The sequence below is a fragment of the Capra hircus genome, chromosome 5 (genome assembly GCF_001704415.2).
Source record: "Capra hircus breed San Clemente chromosome 5, ASM170441v1, whole genome shotgun sequence".
NCBI lineage: Eukaryota > Metazoa > Chordata > Mammalia > Artiodactyla > Bovidae > Capra > Capra hircus.
Window position 1 is genome coordinate 112,856,747 of NC_030812.1, and position 19,728 is coordinate 112,876,474.

General features: G+C 55.1%; 1 protein-coding gene across 1 annotated transcript; it reads left to right on the forward strand.

The window, feature by feature from the left end:
- Nucleotides 377-19,310, forward strand: BIK (BCL2 interacting killer). Its single transcript, XM_018048868.1, has 5 exons — nt 377-542; nt 15,858-16,007; nt 17,247-17,354; nt 18,030-18,147; nt 18,796-19,310. Exons 2-5 carry the CDS (start codon nt 15,865-15,867, stop codon nt 18,874-18,876), a joined length of 450 nt encoding a protein of 149 aa, XP_017904357.1. The 5' UTR covers nt 377-542; nt 15,858-15,864; the 3' UTR covers nt 18,877-19,310.

Genomic DNA, 19,728 nt, shown 5'->3' on the forward strand with positions numbered 1-19,728 from the left:
CTGAAGCTGCCAGCACAGAGAGCTGGGATATTTGAGCACTGAAGTCGCGCTGTCATTTAGCAGGTCATTAAGTTCTCTTTCTTGGATGAAAAAAAAAAAAAAGCATCAAGAAGCCCTAAGGACTTCTTGGAGGCAATCCATGTCAAGACCCTGGATCACCCACCCAAATGCAGTCAGGGGAATTCATCCGGACAGTTCTGCGGAGCGAACCACAAACTTGTAGAGCGCAGGAGGCAGAGGCACTAAACGAGTAACCAGATCACCCCCTAGCAGTTCTGTTTGCCTTTTGGACCCCGCTAGGTCCTGGAGTCGGGCGGGGAGGCGGCCCTGGGGGCGGGCCGGGGCGGGGCCGGCGGTTGACACCCGGGCGCACGCGGGCCCCTCGCCGCAGACAATACGCCTCGCGGCTGGAGCGCTGTGGACGCCGCCGCCGTCACCACCCGCCGCCACTGCCACCGCCGGACGCGAGGTGAGCCCTCCCGCCCCTGCTGTGACCCTCGCTCCGCTGCCGGCCGCCCCTCCGCCCAGTCCGAGCCCGGCAGGTGAGCGCCCCGCGGCTGCCCTGGGCGCCCGCTGGAAGGTAGAGAGGCCAGTGGCCCCATATTTTCCTGTCCCGACTGGATTACTTACTTGCTGGCAACGTCTGGGGACCCCGGCTTCGAAACACCCACCTCGCTGGCCGAGGTAGGGGGGGGCTCCAGTTCCCCGGTGGGCGATCTTGGCATCCGCGGCCCCTGGGGGCCTCAGTCTCCGCATCTGTGCAATGGGGCGGCCTGTCTGCGCCGCGCCCAGGGGACCCGGCGCCCGATCGCCCTTCTCCTTCCTCCGAGGCCGGACTCCCAGGTCCTCTGGGCATCGGACCCGAACGCAGGGCTGCCAGCCCAGGGCCGCGACGGCGCGGCCACCAAAAAAAGAAAAAAAGAAAAAGGATGGGGGCGGGGAGAGGAAGATGGCGTCGGACACCGGTTCCCGCCGGCCCCGGGGTGCCCGGGCGCCGCGCACCGGCCAGGGGGCCCGGGCCCGGCCGGACGCGGGACGCGGGGAAGTCCGGAACAGGAACTGCGCGCCGGGCGGGCGCGGCGCCCTCTGCCTGCCCACGCCCGGGGCAGGTGCGTCCCGCGGGGAAGGCGCCCGGGCCGCTGGTGCAAAGCAGGGACCGCCGGGCGCGCCCCATCCGGGGACCGCGAGGCGTCCCGCCGCCAGCCCCGCGTGGCCAGGACCAGCCCCGAGGGGCTCTGGGCTCCCCACCTCCTGGGTGTGAGTCGTTTTGTAAACCGTTAATTGTTACTATAGTTTTCGCCAGGACGTTGTTGTTCTTGCCGCTGCTGCTATTGTAGCATTTTCCGAGCACCTATGCGGCTTGGTTTCCTTCCTAAGCTTTGCTGCGGCTCCCCGGGAAGGGAGGGTTATGGCTTTATCCTTACCACTTTAGGGAGGGCTCTGTGCTGGCCGGCCTCCAAGGACCAGAGGCCTCCTTGTACGGTTGGAGAAACTGAGCCTGAGTTCAGGAGGCGTTATAAATGCTGTCTAGCCAAAAAGCCCAGAGCTGTTTCCTAGAAGCCAAGCCAAGCTCTCCACGCAGCCACTTTCTGGTTGTGTTGTCTTCGCTGGGTTCTGGCACCCCTGAGCCTCAGCTGCTCATTCTGTAAAATGGGTCCATGAGGTTTCCCACCAGGGCTGGAGGAATACCACTCCCAAGTGTTGGCGGCCGTTAGTGACTTCTCCGGAGTTAGCTGTTTAACTCTATTTCTACTTATTCTGGGCTGCCCTTGGAATGAGTTCTTAGGAGGAGCAGAACATCTGGGGCGATTGGCACCTGATGCCTCAGTGGCCAGGATCCCAGTCTTAGCACTGGGCTGGTGGTGCTGGTCTTCCCCACGGTCTCATCTCCCCTCCCTTCTCAGTCCAGGATTTGGGGATTTCCCACTGTCTTAACCTCAAGGTCACTGTGGCTTCTCCAGCCTTACCAACATTAGATTGTACAAGTTTACTTTTGCTTGTGTTTGGTCTGGGAGGAGTGGGGTCTAGGGAGAGTGGCTTCTTGGGGGGCAGTGCCTTGGAATGTCCTTCGGGGCAGGAAACATTTTTAATCTACCCTCTAAGATGGCTGCCAGGTGACTTTATTTAATTTTTTTGACGGGAATGTTTCTCTAAGCACCAGAAGTTCTGTGCTGCCTTCCATGGGAGCGGGTGAGGCCTAAAATAAGTGGAGTGATGCACTGTAGCAGCGCCCCTTGGATGCCAGACTCACTGTCTCAATTGCTTCCTCCTCCGAGAAGCCTTCTGTGAATACCTGGTCTCGAGCTGCAGCCCTCCCTCTGTTCCTGGGGGTTCCTCTGCCCTAAAGCTCTCTCTCTCTTTTTTTTTTTTTTGATAAGTAAGAAGTGAATTTATCAGAGAGATATACATGCCGTAGACAGAATAGAGAATAGCGAGAACGGCCTTGGGAGAAATACACTCTACTGACAGTATGGGCTGGCCGAGGATTTTACTCTGTTGTTTTCAGGACTCTAAGACAGTGTGGAAATTACACCTGCTCACTTAGTCTGATTTACACAAGCCCGTAGCTCCACTGGAACAGGAATTTATTTTTTTTTTTTTCTTTTTCTTTTTGGCCATGCCGCACGGCTTGTGGGATCTTAATTCCCTGACCAGGGATCAAACCTGAGCCCCTTGGCACTGGAAGTGCAGTCTTAACCACTGGACTGCCAGGGAAGTCCCAGAGCAGGAGTTGAGAAAGATCACACTAGAGTATCCCCTCTTTCCATCACAACCTGGGCACTCTGGGAAGAAGCTGGTTAGAGCTTCTAAACATAGCTGGTTGTATGCATCAATATGTTTATTGTAAGTTTTATTAGGTGGTCAGTAAGTGTAGAAACTGGGCTTCCCTGGTGGCTTAGACAGTAAAGAATCTGCCTGCAATGCGGGAGACCTGAGTTCCTTCCCTGAGTTGGGAAGATCCCATGGAGGGGAGGGCATGGCAGCCCCCTCCAGTCTTCTTGCCTGGACAATCCTCATGGACAGAGGAGCCTGGCGGGCTGCAGTCCATGGGGGTCACAGTCAGACGCGGCTGAGCACAGGCGCAGATATAGAAATTGAGCTGCAAAGAAAGGAGAGAGCAGTGGCCGTCTGCTTTCTCACGTCTGGTCGTCTAGGAAGTGGACGGGGGTCCTCGGTGAACGGCTCCATCCACCAGTGAGTCTTGACCCTGACCTCCGAGGTGTTTCCCCCTCTCCCTGGAAAGCATCCTGTTTTTAGTGATCCCATTAAGTCTGTAGACAATTAATGGCTTCTGGCTTCCCCTCCCGTGGCCGTAGTGGATCCCACGAGAGTCGGGCTGTTTTTCTCTTGGCCCAGAACAATTCTTCGGTGTTTCAAGGAAGTTCCCGGCACGCTTGGGTTTTGTTGTCGGCGGCCACCAGGAAGCCTGCAGCGGGTCTGAGTGGACGTGTGCGGCTGGCGCTTTGTCCTGCTGTGGGTCGGTTGGGGCCGGGCCCTGGGTGAAATACAGAATGTAAGCAAATAAGTCCCCGGCCGGAGCCCCTCACTGGCCTGGAGGCGGGCAGGAGAGGCCGGGCCTGGTGGTCAGGGCCCTGGGGCAGGCTTGGGGAGGGCAGCTGATTTCCCTAGTGTCAATATTGGGCTGTGACTACACAAAACACCGCAGGGCCTTGCCAGGCGCTGCTGGTAAACCTGTTTTTCTGGAGGTGGGAGAAGACACGGGGTCACCCAGAGTCTGAGAGGAGAGGCAAGCTCGGGGCCGGAGCGGGCAGCCCACCTGGCTGTCTGGGCAGAGGCACTGAGTCTGGCATGGAACTCAGTGAAGGCTCGAGGCCGGCCAGGGAGATGGGCGGATTTCCCATTTGCAGACAATGACGCATCCGGGAAATCCCAGCGGTGAACTGGGTGGGCGTGCACCTCTGCTCAGCTCCAAGTTCATGGACCAAGAGCCTCCCGTTAGTGAGCACTGACTGTATACCCCAACCCTTTTGGCACTAGTGATCGGTTTCCACCAACTTGCGGGGAGGGGATGGTTTGGAGATGATTCAAGCACGCTACACTGATCATGCTCTTTCTTTCTGGTATTATTACATTGTGATATAGAATGAAACAATTATATAGCTCACCATCACGCAGAGTCAGTGGGAGCCCCGAGCTTGTTTTCCTGAGCTCGGGTGGTCATGCGGGCTTTGGGGAGCGGCTGTAGGTACAGATGAGGCTTTGCTCGTTCACCTGCTGCTCACTTCCTGCTGTGTGGCTGAGTTGTTAACAGGCCGCGCACCTATCCAGGTTTGTGGGCCAGGGGTTGGGACCCTGCTGTATACCATGCACGCAACCTCTGCCTCCTCTCAAAAGCTGCGCGTGTCCAGTCCAGCGTGCCTGGCCAGGAACTGACTGCCCTGTGAGCCCCGTCCCTTCGTTCTGTTGGACCTTGTATTATCTGGTTCCCTTGGGCTGTCCTCATTCACTAGTTCCTGCTCGGAGCCAGGGCAGACAGACAGGTAAACATTTAATGAGACTGTCATGGGCTGTGTGCCTAATCCAGGTCTGTTTACACAAGGTGCTGGGTTAGGAGCAATTAATTCTGTCCTGGGAGGAGGTGAGTTCTGAGCCTGGAGGAATATGCAGGTCCCTGATGCCAACCTGGGGAGGTAGCAGGAGGTGTGAAGGTGGGCTTGAGGGCGTGGAAAGAGAGGAGTAGGCAGCCCAGGATCTGTCCTCAGAAAGGGGAGCCCCCAAGGCTGCCGACTGGAGGGGGCCATGTCCAGATATGGTAAGTGGTTGAGACCCCGCAGCGCTGGGGAGACCCAAAACTGTCTGGAAGGAAGGAGACCATGAGGGCCACGTCTCTCTGAGCCCTTAGTGTCTGGACCCAGGAGCGCATAGTCCTTCATGTAAATTCTTACGAACTTTAATTGAAGTATATTTGATTTACAGGATTGTGTTCAGGTATAAAACAAAGTGGTTTGGATATCCGTATATATATATATATATATATGTATGTATATAATCTTTTCTATTGGGTTATCACAGGACACTGAATGTAGTGTCCTGTGCTATATAGTAAGCCCTTGTTTGTTTTATATATGATAGTGTAGATCTGTTAATCCGACACTCCTGATTTATACTCCCTGTTTCCCCATTGGTAAACATAAATTTTCTATGCCTGAGTCTCTTTAGTGAATAGATTTATTTGTACTGTTTTAGATTTCACATATAAGTGATATCAACTGTCTTTCTCTGTTTGAGAATGATGATCTCTAGGTTCGTACATGACGCTGCAAATGGCAATAATTCATTCTTTTTGAAAAAAAAAAAAAAAAAAAGTGAAAGTCGGTCACTCGTGTCTGACTCTTTGCGATCCCATGGACTATAGCCTACCAGGCTCCTCTGTCCATGGAATTCTCCAGTCAAGAATGCTGGAGGGGGTTGCCAATTCATTCTCCAGGGGATCTTCCCAACCCAGTGATTGAACCTGGGTCTCCTGCATTGCAGGCAGATTCTTTACGTTTGAGCCACAGGGAAGCCCTCGTTCTTATTATGACTGAGTAATATTTTATGTGTGTGTGTGTGTGTGTGTGCCGGGGGGGGATTTCCCAGGTGTGTGTGGGGGCTTCTCAGGTGGCTCAGCAGTAAAAGAATCCACCTGCAATGCGGGAGATGGGGGTTGGATCCCTGACTCGAGAAGATACCCTGGGGAAGGTAATGGCAGGCCAACCCACTCGGACATGACTTTACAACTTAACAACAGCAACACACACACACACACACACCACATCTTAAACTAATCATCTGTTGATGGGCACTTGGATTGTTTCCATGTCCTGGCTATTGTAAATAGCATTACTGCGAATATGAGTTTTCATCCTTTCCAGATATGTGCCTAGGAGTGGGGTTGCTGGATCATATGGTAGCTCTGTTTTTAGTTTTTTAAGGAGCCTCCACGTCGGAGGGTTCCCTTTCCCCACACCCTCTTTAGCATTTATTGTCTGATATACAGCCTTTTTAAACGTATGTGGCAGACCCAAGCAGTACCTTGACGGCTGTTCTTTTTCTAGTGGAGGTGGGAACCCCGGGGCCCCTTTCAGGTGGCAACAAGGACGCGGTCCTCTGGGACCTCCTCCAGACTGGCCTTGCAAAGTCTCCTCACCATGATTCCCCCACCTGGTTCCTCCTCACTTCATGAAGTGTGCATTCTAACAAACACTGTAGTCTGGGTGGTTCATAAGCCACAGATACTTATCTCTCACTGTTCTGGATGCTTGAAGTCCAAGGTCAGGGTGCCACAGACTTCCTGTGTCCCCAGTGGAGGATGTGAAGGGAGCACTCCTGGGCCTGGTTTAGCAGAGTCCTAACCCATTAGCAGAGCCCTCGGGATCTCCTTGCCTCCCTGGGCCCTCCCCTCCTTTCTCCATCATGAGCATTAGGTTTTCCACAGAGGAATTTGGGGCGGGGCAGAAACTTTCAGACCTCAGCCGACTGGTTTAAAGCCAATTTCAAAATCAGTTGTCAAGATAATTATTCATCTGTTACATTTTCTCTTTTTTTTTTCTTTTTTAATGTGTATTTGAGCGGGAAAGAACGGAAAAGAATCTGTCCCCAGTGCTTGTTTAGTGAGTGAAGAATTAGGGGGTCCAGCTGGGCTTTTGGCTAAGAGCAAGTGTAGTGTGGGAATTTCCTGGTGGCTCAGTGGTAAAGAATTCACCTGCCAGTGCAGGGGATGGGAGAGAAGCAGACTGGATCCCTGGGTGGGGAAGATCCCCCTGGAGGAGGAAATGGCAACCCGATCCAGTATTCTTGTCTGGAAAACCCCCTGGACAGAGGAGCCTGGTGGGCTACAGTCCAGGGGGTCGCAAAGAGTCAGACACGACTGAGCGACTGAGCACAGGGGCTAAGGAATTTGTCCAGAGGACCACAGCCAAGCTGGACCAGAACCCAGGTGTGCCTGCAGCCCAGGGCCCCTTGGCTCAGCGTTTTCCTTCATAAATAATGTGTAACCAGTGAGATGTAAACACAGCCCAGGGCAGGTTCCATGTCTTGCTCCTGGCAATCACAGCTAACCTTGACTTCTTTCTATGAAACGTGGAGGCCCACCTCCTTCCATTTTGGAGGCCGCCAACCTGCCAGGTTGGGAGGAGAAGGGGCCGCAGGTTTTGCATCACTCTTTCCACTGACATTCCTGAGATCCTTGGGTCAGGCCCTGGGGACCTGGAGCCCAGTCATCTCACAGCAGCTCTGGCCAAGAATGTGTCCTGGAGTTGGGGCCAGATTTCATGGAGCTTAAGTGGGCGACAAACCCTTCACTGTTCGTTTTTATTTGTTTCAGCTCCACTCAAAATATTGTTTTAAGTTAATTTTTGGCTGCACTGGAGTTGCTTGGGCTTAGTTGCCCTGAGGTATGTAGGATCTTCCCAGACCAGGAATCGAACCCATTTCCCCTTGCATTGGCAGGCGGCTTCTTATCCACCAGGGAAGTCCTGAACATTTTTAATAATGCGCATTTCTTAAAAAAAATAAAAAGTATTTATCTTACACATTGTCCCGCAATCCAGATATACAGTAGCTTGGAAAATAATGTGTAGGAAACAAAAACCAATGTAAAAGACGGATTAAAACAGCTAGAGCAGTGCAGGCTTTATATGGCTCTGATTTTACGGTTTTCTTATTGTATCATCAGTGTCAGAAGTCTGTTCCTTCAGCTGGCTCCACTGCTCAGGATTTAAAGAAGTACCTTTTCCTCCTGGTTTTATTTCACCTTCCAGATCCATCCAATAGTCTCTCACAGCCCTTCATTGTTCTAACCCTTAGTTGGTCCCGAGGGAGCCTGGACTCAGTAGCTGCAAAAAAGGGCGTGGGGTTACTGAGCTTTAAACTGCAGGCCAGAGAGGGCAAGCCTTTGCCCGAGGCCACCCCAGCCAGAAGCCAAGTTGGCTTTCTCACTCTCTCTTTTGTTTAATATATTTTATTCTTATTTAATTATTTGGCTGCCCCGGGTCTTGGCAAGCGGGATCTGGTTCCCTGATCCGGGATCGAACCCTCTGCACTGGGAGCTCGAAGTCTTAGCCCCTGGACTCCCAGGGCAGTCCCGAGGTTGGATCTCTTGCAGTGTCTGCACCTGGTTCAAGGTGGCCCACGGCAGCACCTGCGCCAGGCTTCAGGGCAGAGGGCTGAGATGCTGGTGCAGTGGTAGGGCTGAGGAAGCCTGTTTCGAGCTGTGCTTAGAGGCTCAGTCATGTCCGACTCTCTGCAGCCCCATGCACCGTAGCACTGCCAGGCTCCTCTGTCCATGGGGATTCTCCAAGACTACTGGAGCGGGCTGTCACCCTGCTGGCTTCCAACTCCTACGCTGAATTTCCAGCCTTTTGCTTAAAATACCTTTCCCTCCTCTTACGTTCTCATCTCCCTCCCACCCCCCCGCCCCCGCCCCCCCCCCACCCCCCCCCCCACCCCGTTGTTTCTCCTTCACTTAAGGGAAGTGAGTCCCGCCCACCTGAGACCAGCTGCTTCAGGCATCTGCAGGTTCCTAAGTCTGGCCTCCCCTGCCAGGTGGGGAGGGCGTGGGTGGGGTGGGGGCTGGGACGGGTTGGATGCTCGATTCCTGAAATAGACCTTGAAGACAAACATCGCCCTTTCAGACAAACATCATCCTTTCAGAACGAAAATTCAGGTGATGAACTGGAAACAATTATTTTTGCTCGATTTTTTGAATCAGTGAGACTAACCCCAATATTCAGGAAGACAGAAACATATAGAGTTAAAAAAGTTCAAGTCTCCTTCTTACCTTTGTCCCAGAGAGGCCCCTTCCCCTCTTTCCTGACCTTCTTTCTCTTTTGGGAGATGGATCTGTGCAGATAGAGGTGTTTGTCTTTTTTTTTTTTTTTTTTTTTTTTAACATGTGTGCAGCATGGAAGACAAGAGCAGAGGGGGATGATAAGATGAGACGGTTGGAAGGCATCACCGACTCAATGGACACGAATCTGAGCAAACTCCGGGAGATAGTGAAGGACAAAGGAGCCTGGCAGAGGAGCCACGGGGTGGCAAAGAGTCAGACACCTTAGCCACTGAACAGTAATAATCCAGCACAGTTAATCTGCGTTCCCCGCTGTGTTCACGCGCCTTCAAGATCTTGTCGCAGCAGTACCTGCCAGGTACATGCAGGCCTGCGCAGAGGACACATTTCTAGAAATCAAAGGGCTTGTGTGCTTGTGACTTTGATAGACACTGTCAAACTGACCCCCAGAGAAGTAGGGACTAGCCGTCTCTCACTCCCTTCTGGATCTCCACCAGCTATGGAGCCTCCCGCTCCTGCAAGGTGGCAGAATATGGGCAATCATTGTATCTTTTGATGTTCTTTGCAACCCTGGAGGCTGTGCTGCTTCTTTGCAGAACTCTCTCTGAGCTGGATGACTGCTCCTGGTCTCACAGCAGTGACAAGGCTGGGACAGGAACCTGCATCTGTCCTGCCCAAGTCAGGGCTTTTCTGCTTGATGCTGTGGGCACTGAATGCTTTGTATGCCAGCGCATTAGCGGGGCCATGTGGGTGTGGGGGACCCCGAAGGAAAAGACTGGGGGCCAGGGCTTTGCATCTGGGTCCAGAGCATCCACCTGCCTGGCCCAGAGGACTCACTCACCAGAGGGGGCCTCACCTGTTCCTGCTTTGCTGCAAGGCCCTCAGGGACATGGGGAAGGTTGGGCTGGGCGGCGACTCAGGGTTCACGCCCCCACAAGGCGGGGGCAGCTGTTTCCATCCCAGGGTGTGGTGGAAGAGGCACGCCTGCGACCCTGCAGCCTGGCCGGTCCAGAGCTGATGCCCCTTCCTTCCAAGCCCCGCAGGCGTCCTCGTGACTGTGGGGGCAGGCAGCAAGGTTCAATTTGCATCCTGAGATCCAGCGGAAAATGGGTTTCCACTGCGTGTGTAGGAGGGTGAGCGTGGGCTGCTGCCTGCGTGGGTGTGCCTTCCTTTCCACCAAAGAAGAGTTTTAAACTCCTCCTTTGCAAATACGCTGGGAAAAAAAATAGACGCTTGAAACCAGTCCAGGTTCCTGGATCTGCAGCTGCAGTGATGTCAATTTTTGCCCCCCTGTTTAGTCACTCGACAAGCATTTATCTGCCCGGTGCTGTGGGCTGGGAAGCAGGGATTAATAACGATAGTGACGGAAGTTCCTTTTTTTTTTTTTAAGCTTTTGTTTGGCTGCACCACAGGGCTTGCAGGATCTTAGCTCCCCAACTACGGATGGAATCCCGGGCCCCTTGCAGGGTAAGCTCCGAGTCCTAACCACTGGACCACTAGGGAAGTCCCAGCTCCTGGTTGTCCCCCGTGGAATGGCTCTTGCTGGTGTCTTCATTGAGGAGTGAGGGAGCTGGGCACAGGGGTTGTCCCCCAGGACACCCAGCGGGGGCCAACAGGGTTGTCAGAGGAGAGCGAGAATGGCCAGCGGCACTTCCCAGGCGAAGACTGGAGGCCTGACATGTTTAGTGTGGTGGGAGCTGGGTTAGGATTGGGGCGGCAGGGCTGAGGTGACCAGGGGGAGAAGCAGCTCCTGGTAGTGTCCCCTGAGGGGCCTGGGGAGCGATGGAGCAGGTGGAGGGGTCAGATCTGAGGCTGCTGCTTGGAGGTCAGACTGGAGGCCCCCAGCAGGAGACGCGCCAGACGGGATGGGCCCAACCCTCAGCCTCCACTGGAGTGAGGGGGCCACTGGGAGGGACCAGCTCTGGGGGGCTGCTGCAAGGCCCCTGTCCCCACTCTCAGCCACATTGTCCTCTCGCTCGGATCTAGAGCCCCAAGGCCAGCCTAGGGCTGCTTGTTGATTCTCCTCCTTTAGTACCAGCCAGAACCATTGACTGACTGGGGCAAGAAGGCTAAGGACTTGAATTTCTTCACTTCTCTTTTTAATAGATACAGGGTTAAGTGGTGAGCATTTTCATCCACGTACAGAGCTTAAATCAGTGCTTGACCATAGCTGATACCCAAACATCAGCCAGGATTATAAGACAGTTAGGGCTGGTTCTTTTTAAAGAAAATCTTCTTTATTTGGCTGCACCGGGTCTTACTTGTGGCATGTGGAATCTTTAGTCCCCTGACCAGGGAACCTGGGCCCCCTGCGTTGGGAGTGCAGAGTCTTAGCCACTGGACCCCCAGGGAAGTCTCTAGTGCTGGTTCTTGCCTGGAAAAGGAACCCTATTAGCATGGGACCATTATGCCTGCTTAGCAGATAAGGAAACTGGGGGTCTTGCCCAAGATCTCCCTGCAAGTGAGTGGTTGGTTAGGATGTCAATTCAACATCCCCCCACCTGTTTTGGAGCATCAGGCAGGGCTCAGATGATGATCAAGGGAAGAGGAGAGTCTGGTGTCTATCCCAAGCTAGCTCTGATCAGAGAGGTCCAGAAGGGTCTGGGGACCCACATGAAGCTGCAGAAGGGGCAGGCCCTGCCCCCAGACAGTTGAGTCCAGTTGAGGAGGCACCACTCATGATGCTCAGCCACCTCGAAGCTGGTCACACGCAGTTTAGGCCTCACGCCCAAGCTGCTAGTCGTCACTGTCCCAGGTCAGGCACCGGCCCTGTAGGACTCAGGGACCCTCATCCTTTGGTACCCAAGGTGCCCAAGGATTCTAGGCATGTCTACTGGGAACTGAGGGATGTTGGGATAATGGCTCAAGGTGAAGCTCAGGCCATGTGCCCAATGAAGTCCCCTAGCGACCCCTTACCAGTGGGGTAAAGGGTCCGTGGGAGCACAAGCCATCTCTGGGAAGGGAACAGCCCCGTGCAGAGGGGCTTGGAGGGGGAGTGAGGGGCTAAAGGAGCAGGGAGACAGATGCAAATGAGGGCTGGGACAGCTTTCCCTTGAAAATGGCCATTTGCATAGACACTCTGAGAGCTCCTGGTCCGAGTTCCTGAAATGCTGGCCTAACACGAGGTCAAGTTCACTGGGCTTAGAACCTGTTTGATGTTAAAACCTGTCTCTATTTATCTGGATCTTTTAAGTCCTTTAATGGAATTTGTATTTATCCATAAAGGCATTTTTTGGGGAAGTCATTCCCCCTGCATTGCACAGTATGCGGGATCCTAATTACCCAACCAGGGAATGGAACCCGTGACCCCTGCAGTGGAAGCTGGGAGTCTCAACCACCAGGAAAGTTCTTGTCCATGCCGATTTTAAGCACCCTTTCTTAGATTAAAAAAAAAAAGCCATATATTTCCTGATCAGAAATCTTATATTTCCACAGTTGTACTTACTGTCTACAGTATTTTCAGGTTGTCTTGTAGGAATGCTCTTGATTTTTCTGTGTTGATCTAGCTTGTTAAGACTCATTTATAGGACTTCCCAGGCAGTCTAGTGCTTAACACTCCATGGCCCAAAAAAGAAAGATAGAAGAAGTTTGTTGTTATCATTCTTTAGGAAGTTGTGTCCAACTCTTTGTGACCCCATGGACTGTAGCCCACCAAGCTTCTCTGTCCGCGGCATTTCCCAGGCAAGGCTACTGGAGTGGGTGGCCATTTCTTCCTCCAGAGTGTCTTCCCCATCCAGGGATCAACCCTGAGTCTCCTGCTTTGGTGGGCAGGTTCTTTACCACTGAGCCACCAGGGAAGCCCCAGAGAAAAAGACTCATTTACCATTTTTCCCCATAAATCTAACTGAAGGCCACTCGCCTCCCCGACCATGGCATCAGTGCCCCTCCTTCCAGGGGGGTTGACCTGGGAGCAGGGTCTGTGGCCCTGGTTCAGCATCTCCTAATCATAAGGGGAAGGGATGAGAGTCATCCCTGGCTACAGAAGTGGCTTCAAACCGCACTAGTTACATCATCTACTCTTGGGCAGTGTGATAGGTGGGTCTGGACTCACTCCATAGCTTTTAACTGATAGACCCCAGAACGAAGGGGTGAAGATTTAGGCACCCAGAGTGCCACCTGCGCTGGGTGTCTGTGTTGCTAACAGCCTTTTAGGGTCTTAGAAACGTCCCCGGGACCCTCCTTGTCTGTGTGGCGGGCCTGCTGGTTGGCAGCAGGGTTGGGGTGGGGTCGCTGGCGGCGGGGGCAGCCTGCTTTTGACACTCTGCCTGCAGGCGCCCTCAGCAGGTGGCTGCACCATTCCCCGAAGCCCGCCTGGGGTGCCAGGGGCCACCCTCCTGGCTCCACCCACCAGGTCTGACCTGACATCACCCTTCAGCCCACGGGGGAAGGGGCTGTCCTGACAGGTGCGGGTGGCATCTGTCAGACTGGGGCTCTTTTGTGGCCCCTGTGGCTGTGTTTACACGTCAGCTCTCTGCAGCCCCAGCGCCCGCGACCTGCCTTTCACGTCGCGCTTTCATCTGGAACAGATGTAGAACTGTTTCTCTCCCAGGAAACTGAAGCAGCCCGCTCCCTTTGATGCAGGCTCTGGCCACATTTTCTCTGTGGAACAATGCTGTCCTTGTGCGAGTTCTTTCTCAAAGGCCAGGGTGCCCCAGACACCCTGAAACCTGTGTGCGCCATCAGATGATGTCATGTCCATCTCTGCGTGCAGTTTGCTTGCACTGTTGAGAATGACTTGTCTAGACTCGCCCGGCGGCACCTGGAGGACCCAGGAAACTGACCTGCCTGCCCACGAGCCCCTGCCCTGTTTGCGTTTCCGGCCGCCCCCCTTTAGCGCCGAGAGCACACGGCGCGCTCTATGCGCGGCTCTGCGTCCCTGCGCTTGCGTACCTCTCAGCCGCAGTCAGGAGTGAACGTTGGTCCACCCTGGCCTGGGGAGCAGGAGGCCTGGGTGTAAACCAGCTGATTGTTGATACAGTTAATTTGGGGGAGGGGGCACATCCATGGCATGTGGGATCTTAGTTTCCTGACCAGCAGTGGGTGCTCCCGGCAGTGGAAGTGCAGAGTCCTAGCCACGGGACTCCAGGGAGGTCCCCAGCATTGATTGTTATTGAAAGAATAATGGATTGAGGTACAGAGGCCATAACAGTGCTGCTCCCCACCAGGCTGTGCTCAGAGTGTTAGTACTTGGGACGCCCCTGGTGGTCCAGCGGTTAGGAATCTGCCTTGCAGTGCAGGGGATGGAGGTTCATACCCTGGTCGGGAAACGAAGATTCCACATACCTTGGAGCAACTAAACAGGCACGTCACAACTAGACAGTCGGAGCACCGGAATGAAAGTTCCCACGTGATACACCGAGACCCAGCACCGAGCCAAATAAATGGATCAATGTTTTCAAAACTGTTTTGACAGTTAAAGGAGGCTCCTTCATCCTCCAGCAGCCTAGTGGGCAGGGGGCTGCTCCTGACACATTACCGATGAGAAAACTGTGGCGTCACACAGCTTCTGAGTGGAAGAGCTGGGATTTGAACTCGGGCCCTTTGGCTCTTCATTGTGTTCTGGAGCGAAGGCTGTTTGATACAGCGTGGGCTAAATTCTGGTGAGCACGGTCATAGGCCTAACCAGCTGTCACACCTGATGATATAAACAGAGCTGCCCCGTCTGTGTCTGCTCCCCTTCAACCCCCGGCTCAGACTGAGACCTCATTGACCGGAAGTGGGTTACAGGCCCGCCACTAGCTGCAAGGCATGCTGGGGCAAGTGAGAACAGAAGTATTAGAACTGGCCTAGATGAGCACAAGTCAGGGCCACCCCAGTGAAAGCTAGCTCCATTAGCACGGAGCCCGGGCAGTGGAGAGGTGAGACAGTCAACTGGAGAAAGGAGGTTATAAAATACTGCGGAAGGAGTGATCCCATTTTTTTTTTAAGGTTCTCATTAGTTATCTGTTGTATACATTTTGTTGTTCAGTCGCTAAGTGGTGTCCAACTCTTTTCGACCCCATGGACTGCAGCACACCAGGCTTCCTTGTCCTTCACCATCTCCCAGAGTTTGCTCAAACTCATGTCCATTGAGTCGGTGATGCCATCCAACCTTCTCATCCTCTGTCGTCCCCTTCTCCTCCTGCCTTCACTCTTTCCCAGCATCAGGGTCTTTTTCAGTGAGTCAGTTCTTCGCATCAGGTGGCCAAAGGATTGGAGTTTCAGTTTCAGCGTCAGTCCTTCCAATGAATATTCAGGGTTGATTTCCTTTAGGATGGACTGGTTGATCTCCTTGCAGTCCAAGGGACTCTCAGGAGTCTGCTCCAGCACCACAGTCCAAAAGCATCAGTTCTTTGGCTCTCAGCCTTCTTTATGGTCCACCTCTCACATCCATACATGACTGTTGGAAAAACCACGGCTTTGATATATGTCAATCCCAATCTCCCAGTTCATCCAACCCCACTCCTCGGCATGATCCCGGTTTTGAAAATGTGTGTGCTGTGCATGTGTTTAAAACCTGACACTCTCTGGGAGTTGGGATTGTGAGTGACTTTTCCTTGCTTAGCCTGTGATATTTGCCTCTTTCTGCTTAGGGGGAGTAGCAGTAGGAAGCTGGCAGAACCCAAGGAACTGGCACTCTGGATGGAGCCCAGCTTTAGTCCACTATGACATCAGACATTTGGGATTTTTTGTTTGACTATAGTCCTCTTGGGGATAGAATTAGAGCCTTGCATTTATAGTCCGATTTTCTCTTTTTTGGGGGGGCCACACCGTATGACTTGCGGGATCTTAGTTCCCTGACCAAGAATTGAACCTGGGCCGCGGCAATGAAGAGTGTCAAGTCCTAACCACTGGTCCGCCAGGGAAGAAGTCCCTGATTCTCTTTTCACAAAGGAAGAAGGCGAGACCCCTTATAAATCTCCAAATCCCTGAGATGGATGAGAGAGAACAGAGAGGCATGGTGACCCTCCCAGAGGCACACAGCAGAATTCGTGCCAGGGGGAGCCGGGGTGGAGGTAAGGTGACTAGTAAGTGATACCCCAGATCGCACACTTCTGAGCCTCCACTCCTTGTCTTTTTCTTCCAGAGAAGAAATGTATCAAGCAAGACCCCTCTCTAGGAACCTCTTTTTGTACACCTTCCTACAAAACCATGGCCCAGGCTTCCTGGATGACCAAGACTCAGGGCTTCCCGGCGTGACCAGTATCTTGGAGTTCCACTCCATCTCCCCCTACAGGTAGGGGTAGCCTTGGGCCCGGCCCACCCTCATTCCTGGTCAGTGACTGGCAGGTGGTTAGCAGAGCCCTCTGCATTCTCCGGGCAGGGCTGCAGCGTGGAAATTCCCCAGGCGTGGTCACGGAGGCAAGCGCCCTGGGCGGAGCTGCACACAGAGGAACCCCTCCGAGCACCCAGCATAGTCAGCCCAGGACCGCCCTGCAGTGCTGGCCATCAGAATGACTCGAGCTCGTGGCCTTGACGGAGTGCCTCCTGGCCCTTCTGACCACAGTCACGTCAAGGTCTCATAGGAGACGGATTTGGTTTTAGAGAACCAGCAGGAGGCGGCTTCAGATGCAGTTCCCAACCCTGGTGATCAAGGCAGGGAGGAGGAGACTGTCCCAGCATCAGCACCAGGCTTCTAGAGGCTTCCCTCCTGCTTCAGGCCTCGGAAAACTCTTAGCCATTAGGCCTTGGGCGTGGGCTTGGGGCTGGTTGGAATCTTAGGTATGGAGGGACTTGGGGACCTGCCCCCTTCCTCTCCGTGTAGATGGAGTTGGGGGGCGGTGTCGTCCTGACTTTAGCCTGCCACCTGATTGCCTGCCAGCCCTCCCTAGCGTCACCGTCCCCCCTCCCCTCCTCCCCACCTCCCCGCCCAGACTGGGCAGGTGGCCGGGGCTAGGCTGGGAGGGACTTGGAGTCCGGGGAATTTCCAGCCAAGTCACCGGGTTGGAATGTGGGCAGCACCCTGGGAGCAAGGCTGAAGCCAGCCCAGGTGCTCAGAGTGTGAATGTGAGCATCTCCGTTTCCATCAGGGAGTCAGTGGTGGGGGAGGGCCATGTAGCCCCTCCTTTCTCAGAAGGGGTGGTGACATCAGAGGTGGGTTCGGGATTAGGGACTGGGAAACACGTCCCAGGTACCTCCCTGGACTTTCTGGAGTGCTCGGATTACCCTGGAGGGGAAGGGAGGCTAATTGTTATCACAGGCATTGAGTACCTCCCTGCCCTCCCACAAAACGGGGGGTGGGGGCAGGCTCCACCGGGGCAGCCCCCTCCCCAGGGTCCAGCATCTGTGCTCCAGGGACCTCCCCTGGGGATGGGCCCTCACTGGCTTCTTCTGAAGCAAAGTAGGAGCCAGAGGAGGGGGCATGTGAGGGTTCCCTGCCCCCACCTTGCTGCCTCCACCTTGGTGGATCTGGGGGTCTGGGGGTGTGGGGTCACCAGCCCAACCACCCCAGGTCCCTTTCCTTGCCTCCCCACAGTGACAGTCCACACTACCTGGCCATGCAGCTGGCCTCCATTGCCGACGAGATGGAGCTGAGGTTGCTGCTGCCCCAGTTCGTTGAGCCCTTCTGGATGCCCGTGTACAGGTGACAAGCCCCGCTGGGCCCAGGACCCCCGTAGACCAGGGCTGGCCCCCCGCGGCTCCACTCCCGGTGTGGGGGCAGCCCGGAGCCCAGAGCCCTCTAGTCCCTGGAGCTGTCCTGGGCCGCAGACCCCAGTGCCCTCCTCTCCCCTCTATCCTCAAGCCAAGATAGCCTCTTTCCAGAAGAGTCTTGACTGAAGACAACAGGAAGTGCTCAGGGAGCTGGGATGGAGCTCTGTGCCCAGCGTTATGGGCAGAGTCTTCTGTGTGGGGGTGGGGGTCCTTGCAGGAGGACTCAGCTGCCAGCATTTGCCAGCTTCCCTGCAGGTTCTCAGAGCCTCGCAGACTTGCCGGGTCAGACCAGAGAGACCATGACTGCCGAAAACTAGGATGCAAGCTGGCAGAGGGCCTTGTGTCCAGGGAAGCAGCCTGCCTTAGAGGGGCCCGGGTCTCTCTCGGAACGCGACTCCTCCTGCACCAGCCTGCGGGAGCCCATGAGCGGTGGGGCGTCGCCCAGCTCCCAGGACGCAAGTCCAGATCCCCACGGGGTGAATTTAGAACCAGAGGGCTGGGTGACAGTGGGTGGGAGGGGACAGGCCCTCTCCTCCCCAGCAGTCCCTGGAGGCCACCTCTTGCCCCTGCTCCTGTGTAACGGCCCTGCCCCCTTTCTGTCTTGCAGCTTGTTTTTTCCCTACAGCCACGTAGGGCTCAGGGATGTTCTGAGAAGCTTTATGGTTGCTTTCACCAACCTCAGGGAGAACCGAAGGCTCTGGAGCTTCCTGACTCTCAGGGACCGGGTAAGTGAGCCTTGAACTCCTGACCTTGATTTCCATCCGGTGAGTGGTGACTGCTCTGGAGCAGCTGCTTGGGGCTCACCCTCTCTGGATGTCACTCCCGACTGTCTCGTCTTGCCCGCTCCCCGCATCTTCTACCACTGCCTGGTCCCCAGGGGCCTCTGGGTTTGAGGCTGCGGTTCATGGGCTGGATGCACACATCTGCTTCCTCATCTGGGCTGTGTTTTTCCCCGTCTGCCAGGAATTGCCTTCATCAGGCAGACCGGCTGCTCACAGTTGCCTCTTGTCCCGACGAGCAGCTCTCCGGACCCCTCCCCTTCCCTCCCCATCAGTGCTGGCCGAATGCCGCAGTCCATTCTGTCAATATCACACCGGTTTTCCTGGCAGACCAGCAGCCCCCAGTGGGCCGGCCTCCTCTCCTGCCGCACCCTCTGGGCCACGGTCCTCTCCTACTCCTACCCCTCCTGTGTTTCTCATCTTTCCAGTCACCCCGTCCCAGACCCCCCCAGTTCTTCCTGCGGCCCCCATGTTAGCCAATGACTCCCCACACCACCCCCGTTCCCACCCTCGCCTGGCTGGGGGCGGGGGGGTTGAATGGGCGGGCCTCCTGCCGACTGGAGGTCCTCACTTGTCGCCACCTTCATCCCACAGGTGTCACCCAGCCTGTGGCCCGAGCTGGCGCTGTCCCTGCTGGTGGTGGCGATGCTCAGCTGGGGGTGCCGCTTCCACTGACCGAGCCGCTACTCGTGTGGGGGTGGGGCTGGCCCCTCCCCCTCGACCACCACCCTGGCGGTGGCCCTGTTTTGGTGGTGTTGTCTTTTAACTGTTTTTTGATGATGCTTTTTTTTTTAATTTAAACTCTGAGTGCTGGGACACTGAGGTTCATACTAGTTTTTTTTTCTTTTCTTTCTTTTTTTTTTGTTGTAAGAGAAATGAATTTATTATACCTCTGGAGTCGTTACTGGTTAACGACCCACTCTCCCGGCCCCAGCCCGCTCTGCGGTGGCCTGTCCTGAGACGGAGCCTCCCTCTCATGGGTTGGTCGAACAGGGGGCGGCGGGGGGAGTGCTGGTCACACCCCCGTGTCTGGGATGCCCGTGGCACAGGGAATCTGCTGGAATGGATTTCTGCGGGGCGAGGAGAGCTCAATAAAATGTTGGTTTCCAGCCGGTCTCTGTCCTCTCTGGGGGTCGGTGGGCTGCATCCTGCCGGTGGGGTGTGGGGAAGGCAGGGCGTGCTCCGGGTCACCAGTGCGCCTGCAGTACCACCCGGCTCCCAGCTCCTTCCTGCACCTTCCACGGCTGGCCTGGCGTGCTGTTTGGCCTGCATGAGCTGGATTACTCCCTCATCATGTCCTGGTGCCTGCAGCCTGCCGTTAGGGATACCTTCCTTTCGGCTGTCAGTGCCTCTTACAATTGGGCCATCTGCCCTCCTCATGCCTGCTCATCCAGGGCTCCCTGCTGGGGATTGTCACGCCCGTGGGGTGCAGAGAGGGGGCTGGGCAGGGGCCCCCGGGGCAGGAAGCCAGGCCCCCACCCTGCGGGCTCAGCCCACCCCAGACCTGACCCAGGGCAGTTTCTAAAC